The sequence below is a fragment of the Poromitra crassiceps genome (genome assembly GCF_964638095.1).
Source record: "Poromitra crassiceps genome assembly, chromosome: 7".
Lineage (NCBI taxonomy): Eukaryota > Metazoa > Chordata > Actinopteri > Beryciformes > Melamphaidae > Poromitra > Poromitra crassiceps.
This window is the reverse complement of record NC_139628.1, coordinates 33047148-33058098: the sequence shown is the minus strand read 5'-3', so window position 1 is coordinate 33058098 and position 10951 is coordinate 33047148. Positions and strand designations below refer to the sequence as shown.

Below are 10951 nucleotides of genomic sequence, written 5' to 3'. Positions count from 1 at the left end.
ATAGGAATGAATGCTGCCAGCAGAGAAGAGTAAAGAGTTGTGTGCTTTGAAGCGCAATTCCCCTCTCATCTCTCTCTCTCTCTCTCTCACACTGAGTCATAGCTTGCAGTGGCCAGTCAAGGTTCCTGTGTGTATAATGAGCAAGTACACAGCAGAGGTCTGGCTAAGCCGCTAAAGGTCACTCACCCGGCAGTCCTGTCCATGTTAACCAGCACGAAAGCCTTGAACTGAAGGACTGAAGGAAATACAAAAGAAATAGATTTTGTTGAATTCCTAATTATAGTAAGTTGGCTTTTCATTGATATCACATCTTCCTTTCTCTATCCTCAAGCACATTTTTCTCTTCTTCTTTTTTACCTGCCCACTCAGTTTCTTTCACCCACATTCTCGCAAACATCCGGACAGTCAAAACACTCAAAGTCAAACACCCCCCCTCCCCCCCCTGGAGATCAATAAGCCATGTCACTGACCACTGCCTGTTTGCCCTGTGCTCCCTGGACAGTGCACCAGCTCTCAACCCCTGTACAACCCCCTGAGCTTGTCCTGACATCTGTATCCCCTCCTTCCCCAGGCCAGTTTCGGAGTGAGACCACCCTAAAAAAGGCTCCAGGAGACGGCACACTGGGCCGTGAAGTGGAAGAACCATGACGGGTGGACTGCTGCTTGCTTTGAGCCTGACTCTGCTGGCATGGGGAGCCGAGGGGCAGGTGAACGCACGGGGTAAGGTACGTTCACATTGCCACGCAACCATCATAATGTGTGGTGTAAAATGTCTCTGGGGTTGTACTTGTGGCAACCACTTGTACTGTGGCCAAAAATAGGCATTATTTTGTATTTATTATACCTTTATTTAACCAGATAAGTCAATTGAGAACCAATTCTCAACAATGACAACCTGGCCAAGAGGCAGAAACACAAGGCAAGTTGGTACATTAAAATATAAATAGATAGGCCTACGGCAAGTAGCTTACAATAAATGCCATTTGTAGATAAAATAAGAACAACACAATATATCCAGTATAATATATATATATATATATATATATATATATATATATATATATATATATATATATATATATGCTACAACAACAGAAACGATGTACAATTGAGCAGAAGAAGCCAATTGAAAGGCAGGTGCAGTGATCAGAAACGATCGCTTGTGATGAATGATTGAAGGAGGGTAACAGAATGAAGGTGTAGGGTAAGGTGTTATATATCATTGGAAAGCTCTTGCTGCCTGAGCTCTATCTGGTGGTGAAAAAATAACATATGTCACCATAAACACAATTCAACAAAAGACCAAACCCTAGATTAAATGTGGTGCATACTGTATGATATAGAGGGCGTAAATGCATCTTTGCAGCTTTTTTTTTTTTAAATAGAATGATCAATTTCCTGAATCACTGAAAGTGACTTTAATTTCAGTGATCCTCAGTCAGCTTGCACAGACAGGAGCGTGACCCCATTGACCTTGTATTGGTTTGTGGCTAAGTATCTGGAGCTAGTATGAGGAACGGCATGGATTGTGCTGAGAAAGGAATTACCAATCACCAACATCATTGGTAAGTAGCATAGACCTAGGGTTCCAAAAATCAGAGCTATCGCTTTAATCTCTGTGAAGGTAAGAATACTTTGAATAGTTTAGTGCAGTGATTCCCAACCAGGGGAACAGCTTGCAGGGGGTACCTGGAAAGATTGAGGATTATAATATATTTCCAAAATGATTGAAAAAACAAATCCAAGTCATTTCATAAGCCCATTGTTCAAATGGTACGTGTGCACTGCAACTAGTAAAACAGCTGCAAAACAGCTCAAGTGATACATAGGGCAAAAAAGGTTTGGAACCGCTGGTTTAGAGGAGAGAGAGAGAGAGAGAGAGAGAGAGAGAGAGAGAGAGAGAGAGAGAGAAACATGCAATAATTGTGTTTTTGCTCTGCTATAAAATGAGGAAAAGGCCACCTGTGCCACTATTTCTCAACAATGCGAGGATGATACTCACATTTTCTGTATGCAAACCATGCTTTGTATTCATTCTGTATTTTATAAGTTAAAGCCTAAGATGAACCGTTATTAACAAACTCATTCAACTCATGTAGAGTAGCGCAGATTCAAAGACCTGTTTAGTCTTGCACAAGAAACCCAAGCCAGCAACTGCAGGACTTTGTTCAGTCTGTGGGAGAAGTCAACACAACACTTCACACACCCACGTTTGGTTATAAGCCATCACTAGTTCTACTTAATTGACTGGTTTTCCCAGAACACTTGACATTGCTCAATGTAAATTGATATACAGTGGGGTGGATGCCTTGTGATCCTTTTTGTCACTGAATCATCATTGATGTTGCACTTCATCGTAACTCATCCCTCAATTTCTGTGGCTTTCAAACTCTCGTCAATCAAGATATCTAACAAGAGAATCCGAAAGCAAGGTTTGGTGAATTCGAGGAGTGCAGAATAAGGAAGTGAATGAATGATTTAAGCCTAATGAAACCAGAGACCTTTAATAGATAGAGACACCCCACTCCAGGCTCCGCCGATAATAAAGAAATGCATCTTCCCGCCCCCAAAATGGGCGTGGTCATCAGCTTCAAAGTGACTGGAATCTGGGGTGTCTCTATCTATATGAAATGCCTCTGATGAAACTTGTGTCCTCCAGAAAGAGGTGTCGGGCCGGGTCCTGGTGTACCTCGGCCAGCAGAGGGACACCTGGATGCCGCTGATGCAGATGACAGCCAACCTCTCTCAGCTCCGAAGGTACCACAGTGTGTGTGTGTGTGTGTGTGTGTGTGTGTGTGTGTGTGTGTGTGTGTGTGTGTCTGTCTGTCTGTGTGTGTGTGTGTGTGTGTGTGTGTGTGTGTGTGTGTGTGTGTGTGTGTGTGTGTGTGTGTGTGTGTGAAGGTGTGTGTTTGTGTGCGTGTGTGTGTGTGTGTGTGTGTGTGTGTGTGTGTGTGTGTGTGTGTGTGTGTGTGCGTGTGTGTGTGTGTGTGTGTGTGTGTGCGTGTGTGTGTGTGTGTGTGTGTGTGCGTGTGTGTGTGTGTGTGTGTGTGTGTGTGTGTGTGTGAAGGTGTGTGTTTGTGTTCATGGCAATTGGCTAGGAGGGGTGGTGGGGGGCACATTTGGAAATGCAGGATAGCAGGGGCAGAGGGCTGAAATTTGGCATGGAGGTCAAGTGTGTGTGTGTGTGTGTGTGTGTGTGTGTGTGTGTGCGCACGCGCGCGTGTGTGTGTGTGTGTAAGTGAGTAAGTAAGTAATTCTTTATTTCTATAGCACCTTTCACAGCACGAGGTCACAAAGTGCTTTACAGAGAAACAGAGTCGAAGTTACAATGAAACAGTGAAGTAAAAAGCATAAGAAGCAACGATGAACAAGATACATACATGATAAAAGACACAGGGAACATAAACAATAATAACCGGTTATCCGAAGGCTTGCCGGAACAGAAAAGTCTTTAGCTTGTCTCTTAAAAATATCCACAAAGGCAGAGGCTCTTAGGTCCAGGGGAAGAGCGTTCCAAAGCTTTGGAGCTACTGTTTTAAAAGCGCGGTCACCTTTTGTTTTGAGTGTGTGTGTGAGAGAGAGCGTGAAGGTGTGTGTTTCTGTTCGTGCCAATCGGCTAAAAAGGCTACATTTCTAAATGCAGGGTGGCAGAGGCAGAGAAGGGTGGGCTGCCCCTGCCGTCCTGCATTTAGTAAATTTGCATTCTGTGTTCGCAGCTACAATTGGCGCTTGTTTTTATACTGTACGACAATGTCACATACATATTTTCTGTATCGCTTCAGTGAAGCTATTGCTGCTTATGTTCAAACCCAAGATGCCATTTCATTAAACAGAACGAAATCTAAATATCTTCTGCATCATTTTATACACATTTCCCTGTAGTTCAGCCTGATCTACACGGGGATGTATTACCGAACGGGCCTACCTGGGCCCAGGCCCAGGGGCCCAAGAGCTAGGGGGCCCATAACCCAGAGCCTCTTCACAGGGCCACCGCATCTCTTGCCCAGGCCTCGGACGAACTGTTCCATTAGGGCACTGATTCCCAACCAGGGTTACGTGTACCCCATAGGGGTACTTGAACATCTGGCAGGGGGTACTACTTGGAAAGATTTGGGATTACAATTTATTTCCAAAATGATGGGGGTGGGGGAATCATTTCAAAAGTCATTTCATAAGCCCATTGTTAAAATGGCATGTGCACGCCGCAACTAGTTCCCCCCGACAGGTGTGTTACATGACTGATAAATGGCTCTAAAATGTCCAGTTGCTGTCGCACCAGATTCAGGTTTAGGGGAGCCTGGTGACAAAAGGAAAAAGGAAGCCACGCCCACACACCGGCAGTTCAGTGAAAAATATATTTTGTATGCATTTACTTGTGTCTGCATAATTACACTAAAAGTTATAGAACAAATGTAGGAGCATCATCAACAGGCATGAGTGAGGGGGTACTATTGGCATGGCAAAACAGCTCAAAGTAGACATAAGACAAAAAAGGTTGGGAACCACGTGACTGGCTTACACCACTGATATGCTATTCAAAATAGTTTAAAAGTCTAGATGAGGATAAAAAACCACCTATCTTGTCTCCATACTTTGTATCTCTCTTCCACTCTTTTCCTCGTTATCTCTCTCATGATTCAAGTCCTAAATTCCCACATCGCCCTGCTGTAAATTACCCGTGTTTAATAGATTTTTGAAACCTGTGGTGCAAAAGAAAATGTGAGAGGACGAAGGAAGGAGAGGGTGGTAGCAAAGGCAAGTATGAATGAACGGGGGAGAGTTTCAAGCAGAACTAGGGTTGAATTTAAAAAGAGGAAGGGTGGATGAGAAGAAGTAACAAAGAAAGGAGATCGTTTGATAAATGAGTTGTGACACTTTGGGGGCTCTTCTCCTTCCTCTATCTGCTTCTCATCATCCTCAGGATATTATGACACACAGCCTGCCTGCACGCAGAGATAGCACATGGACACACACACACTCTCAGTCTCAAGAGTCTCCATATCGTAATTTCAGTTGGCTAGGTCTCACCCTGGCACACAACCAGGCAGTAAGACAAATCAACCCAGAAACGGTGTCTGACTGTCTTAATGTTGTATACAGTAGTGACAAGGCATTATGGAAGTCAAATGGTTAAATAAGATTGCTTTATGTAGGGGAGAGCAGAGCATGTGGTCACACTATTCACTCATTGGTGTATTTCTCACTAGTGCCTTACTACTGAGAAACAATTTTTCTGGAACACTTTATAATAACTACGCTACAAAACATTAAATAGGCTACTTAGTTCTTCAATATACTGATGCGCACATTCCTTTCTTTACTTTTGAGTCTCTTTTAATTCAGCACCAGTTCTTTCAACTGGTGAGGGGATGTGTGGGGATGTTACAGTTAGGGCCGCAACCCTTTATTATTGACAAAATGTTCCACAAGTTTATGGACAATTAGAGGCTTATTGTGCTTTTGGTTTTAATTGAGTGTACCTGCACTGTAAAGCCTGTGTTAGATACAGGTGAGTTTATTTCTTGTTATTGTGCTGTTGGCTTTGATAGCTTTGGTTTTCAGGTGGCTGTGCTGTAAATCTTGTTGAGATGCAGGTGAGTGTATGTCTTAGTTATTATTCTGGCCTTAATTGTGCGTATGTGCACTGTGAGGGAGGCCCTTTATGTATCCAGGCCCAGGGGCCTGTCAAGTCATAATCTGCCTATGGATATACAGTACGTTTATCTTTGGAAAGCATGAGATCTTGATTAGAATTTGAAATAATCTGTGGGTTTAAGAAATGCTTGGCTACACAACGTGTTACTTTGCAATATTACTGTCTGTGTAGAGTAACTCATTACTTATTACACTACTTTTGCATTACTTTCACCAAAATAACAGCAGTAGCAGAATGACATCACTGCGCCAGAGCCATCCCGAAAAATAATTTCAACCGTCTTGAAGTCAGTGTAAACCGTCCAAAATTCTAAATGTTATATCCTTTTCCTTTGTTATTGTCATCTATAGTGGTTATTTGCATAAAAACATACCATTTGATTAGGAAATGATTGTATATCTTTATTTAAATGTGTGCTTTGATCATGCATAATAATAATAATAATAATAATAATAATAATAATAATAATAATAATAATAATAATCTCTAGTTTAATATCTCTCTCTAAATCTTTGAGCATCACAGCTACATCAGCAGTGGAGGCTCGTGGCTCACATAGTTGACAAGTCTCCGTTAATAGTGGCGTAAAAGACTATGGCCCAAAAATGTGGGGCTACCAGATTAAAGACTAAAACAACCTGCTTTTTAATGTGGGCTACTGTATTAAAGACTAAAACAACCTGATCATCTTCCCTTAGTATGCTCCAGCAGCCTCAATTGAATCGAAGTCAATGTATTCTAATCTGTTCTACGGCATCCAGCTAGTGTAGCGGTCTGCCTACCAACACGAGGGTCGCAGGTTCGTGTTACCTCCGGCTTGGTCGGGCGTCCATACAGGCACGATTGGCTGTGTCTGCGGGCGGGAAGCCGAATTAGTGGTATGTGTCCTGGTGGCTGCACTAGCGCCTCCTCTGGTCGGTCGGGGGCGCCTGTTCGGGGCGGAAGGGAACTGGTGGGAATAGCGTGATCCTTTGACGTGCTACGTCATGCCGGCGAAGCCCCCCGCTGTCAGGTGAGAAGAAGCGGCTGGCAACTGCGCATGTGTCGGAGGAAGCATGGTGCTAGTCTACGGCTCTCCCCCAGATCGGCAGAGGGTGGAGCAGTGAATTGGGCAAAGTACAATTGGGGAGAAAATGGCGGGGGGGGGGGGGGAAATCAGAAAAAAACAAACAAACAAACAAATAATAATATTCTAATCTGTTCTATTCTGTTTGTGCAGTGTCAAGTCGTCCTTCGAGTTCCGGACGTTTGACCCAGAAGGTGTAATTTTCTATGGGGACACCAAACGTGGGGATGACTGGTTCATCCTGTCCCTGAGAGAGGGCCAGCCTGAGATGCAGATCAGCGAAGGAGACATCCTCATCAGTGTGGCAGGCGGCCCCCAGCTCAATGACGGGAAGTGGCACATGGTAAGACCTCTCTGGGTAAGACCCACACAAGGCGGTCTCAGTCACAATGTCTGCTTTGACTAGTCATTTAGTCTTATCTTAAATAATTTTTTTCTTAAAACGAGTGTGGGGGGGGGGGGGGGGGGGGGACACATACGTGGGAGAGAGAATTTCACTTGTTTCCAATGCAGATTCATTTTCTTTATTGATTTTTTTATATCAAATATCTTGAAGTTGTTTTGCATTGGAAACGAGTGGAATTGTCTCATCCCATTGCAGAATTCCCAACTTGTTTAAAGAAAAATACGATTTTAAGACATAAAGGGCATCAAGGCGTACTGTATAGTTTTGTAAAGAGGTGAGCTTAGGGAAATACAAGTTCCCATGAATGCCTACAAAGTTGAAGAATTGATCGGTGACACTTTACAATAAGGGTACATTAATTAAGGGTTAGTTCATGCTTGCAGTAAGTTAATAAGCATGAACTAAGTCTTAATTAACAGCCTTGACTTAACTGTAAGCTTGCTCCAACATTAGCCAGTGACTTCAAGCCTCAACCCAACCACTTAACATGAATGAACACCATTAGTAAATGATTACTCGACATACCGTATTAGTTACCTGTTAATTAAGGGTTAATTGATGCTTAATTATTATGCAGTAACTAGCCCTTAATGAATGCACCCTTATTGTAAAGTGTTACCATTTGATCTACATCAATGTGTTTACTGCTTGTCTAATCCCTTTAACATGAACTTTTGTGTCTCGTGGCGTCGTCAAGCTGGAGCTGATCAGCCTGGATAAGTTTGTGATCCTGAACGTGGACGGGGCGAGGGCGCTGCGGGTCGGCCTGTGGGCCCGCGAGGCCGGCCACGTCCCAGCAGGGGAACTCCGGATGGCCCTCGGCGGGATCCTGATCGACCCCAAGAAGATGATTGTTCAGGTACACTCAAAGCAGAGAATCCTGTCATCATCAGACATCTACTCACCACCCTCATGCCAGTTCAAACACAGGGGAGGTTTGTCCATATAACACACGGGGAGGTTGCCAGCACAACTCTTGTCTCTCCATAATTTAGTGCAAATCTTGACTACAGCTGATTGATTTGCAACAAATGATCTTAAAAAATAGTCTCTCTATTCAGACAGTGAGACTGTTTGGTTGTTTTTGTTTTGGAGCTCTCTAAAGAACAAGTCCCCATTGGCTTCAGTTGTTTTGCAGAAGGCTGCTACGCACCCTCCCTATTCACCTTATGTAGAAGAGGCTTGAGAGACTAACAGGAAGTGTAAATACAATCGGAAGTTCTGATTGTATTTACACTTCCTGTGACTCATAAACCTACAAAAGTATTGTCCAACAAAAGTAATAGCGAGCACACTCACCAAACGTTAAAAACTCAGGTGCAAGGCACAGAATAGTTACAGCACACTTGAATGTCCTTTCAAAAGTTGAACCGATCATCTGGGCAGTCGGCAACAACGGACGTTTCAGCCAAACAGGCCTTCTTCAGCGTTGTGAAAAACTCATGAACCTAGCCTGACTCACAATGTGAGGCAAACTAGGTTTGACCAGGCTATACATAAGGTGAGTATCTTAGCCTGACATCTCCAGACCAATTTGCGAATGCAAATGAGCCTGGAAACTCATATCTAGCAATGAAAAATATGCTCAGATTTTAGTCCGAGAGACGAAATCTCATCAAATGGGGGTCTGTGGCACTGCCCCCTAATGTGGACTAAATAAGGGGTCCGATGTGACAAAAAAAGGTCAGAATCACTGATCTAGGAATAAGCAAATGTCAATCAATCAATACATTTTATATTTATATAGCGCCAAATCATAACAAGAGTTATGTCAAGGCGCTTTACAGATAGAGCAGGTAGGAGACCAGGCTCTTTATTTTAGACCCAACAATTGAAACAGTTCTCACATGATGCACTGGTGATTTTACTGCGAGGTCATGTGACAATAGAAACAATTACCCAACAAGAGCAGCACTTGACGAACAAAACCTTACTTTAACTTTACTTTAACGGGGAAGAAAACCTTGAGCAGACCTGACTCTTGTGTCTCTTTCTCTCTCTGTCACTGTCTTTGTGTGTGTGTGTGTGTGTGTGTGTGTGTGTGTGTGTGTGTGTGTGTGTGTGTGTGTGTGTGTGTGTGTGTGTGTGTGTGTGTGTGTGTGTGTGTGTGTGTGCGTGCATGCGTGCGTGTGCGTGCGTGCTTCCGTGCAGTTCGAGCCACAGATGGACGGCTGTGTGCGTGAAGGCAGCTGGCTAAACATCTCCGTTCCCTGGGAGACAGAGGCAGAGGAGCTGTGGCCCTGCTATCAGAACATCCAGCCTGGCAGTTACTTCCCTGGCACTGGCTTCGCCGTATTCAGCACCTCAGGTGGGAACAGAGCACTCTATTACACAAGAGTTTGGCGACGTGCTAACAAACCTTCACTCAGTAACGAGCTTTAGTTGTCCTAGATGATAATAGGACAATTCATTCATTCAATTTCATTTCATTTCCTCATTTGCTGTAATCAAATAAGATAGCTCTTTTGTAATTTATGACATTAATTTTTTATGCTAGGTTAGAGGTACAGAGAGAGATTGAATTTGTCTTTTGTTTGTTTACCACATTTCTTTTAACCTAATGCATGGTATCATTCTTTTCAGTGCAAACTAGCATAAAACATTAAAAATAAAAATAAAATAACACAAATATATAAGGGGGTCTAGGTACCACCGCGATCCGCGGAGACCCAGGTTCCATTCCTGGCAGCGGTACTTCCGGCTTGGTCAGAGGTTCCTACAGACACAATATTGGCCGTGTCTGCAGGTGGGAAGCCGGTGGGGTATGAGTCCTGGTCGCTGCACTAGTGCCTCCTCTGGTCGGTCGGGGCGCGTGTTCGGGGAGAGGGGAACTGGTCGTAATAGCGTGATCCTCCCACGCGCAACGTCCTGCCGGTGAAACGCCTCGCTGTCAGGTGAAAAGAAGTGACTGGTGACTGCACATGTATCGGAGGAAGTATGTGCTAGTCTACAGCAGGGCTATTCAACTAAATTGTTCAGGGGGCCACATTGTCAGAAACCTAAGGGGCCGGGGGCCGGACCCCGAGCCATTATATGTACACTTGACACAACCCGCCACCACATTTTTGCAGCCGTGCTGGAACTATTATTAAATAGGGGGTGCTGTAAGGAATGGAATCTCGAAGAAAATTTGATGTTTTTTGGACTTTTATCCATATTTAGAAGAATATTTAATTTTAAATTAACATTAGGATTATACTGTTGTGATGTCATTATTCAGTATCTTCTCCTTTTCTCACTCACGTTCATGTAACCACCTGCTCTCCCTTTAGTCGTTTTACACTACAACAGAAAGCAACACAGGCAGAACTTATTATTATTATTATGGAAAACCAGATTATGATGAAAATCAAACACTGTAATGTAACAAACAAGGAAAAATGAAATAAAAAAGCTTCTCCCGGGCCAGTCATAGATATTTGTCCCCCACCAATTTATTATTATTATTTTTTTAATATCAAACTCTGGCAGGCCGGATCAAAATTCAAATGGGCCGTATCCGGCCCGCGGGCCGCCAGTTGAATAGGCCTGGTCTACAGTTCTTCCCAGATGGGCAGAGGGGGTGGAGCAACGGCCGGGACAGCAGGGGGAAGTGACCGAGTGCAATTAGGGAGAAAATGGGAGAATTTTTCGTAAAAGGGGCAGGGGGGGGGGGGGGGTTATAAATAATAATAACATGTAATAATAATAATATGTAAATGATGGTGTCCTCTGTAGCTTTCCCTATTGAGGCAGAGCAGAGCGGGGTGAAGATTGAAATGTGGGGAGAGTTCAGTCAGATGGATGGGACCGTCCTGAGCATCAAGGCCCCGGGGCAGGAGGT

The 10951-nt window shown here is 43.8% G+C and overlaps 1 protein-coding gene across 1 annotated transcript in view; it reads left to right on the top strand.

The window, feature by feature from the left end:
- Positions 1–644: 644 nt before the first annotated feature.
- The window catches only part of shbg (sex hormone-binding globulin), a gene marked incomplete at both ends in the record, with an annotated part of 11686 nt that continues 1379 nt past the window's right edge, over positions 645–10951 (top strand). The window contains 6 exons of the mRNA XM_083640075.1: positions 645–725; positions 2660–2757; positions 6876–7065; positions 7826–7987; positions 9280–9436; positions 10846–10951. The exon at positions 10846–10951 is cut by the window's right edge and continues 34 nt beyond it. Coding sequence (XP_083496201.1) covers positions 645–725; positions 2660–2757; positions 6876–7065; positions 7826–7987; positions 9280–9436; positions 10846–10951 — 794 coding nt within the window. The remainder of the gene's footprint in view (positions 726–2659; positions 2758–6875; positions 7066–7825; positions 7988–9279; positions 9437–10845) is intronic.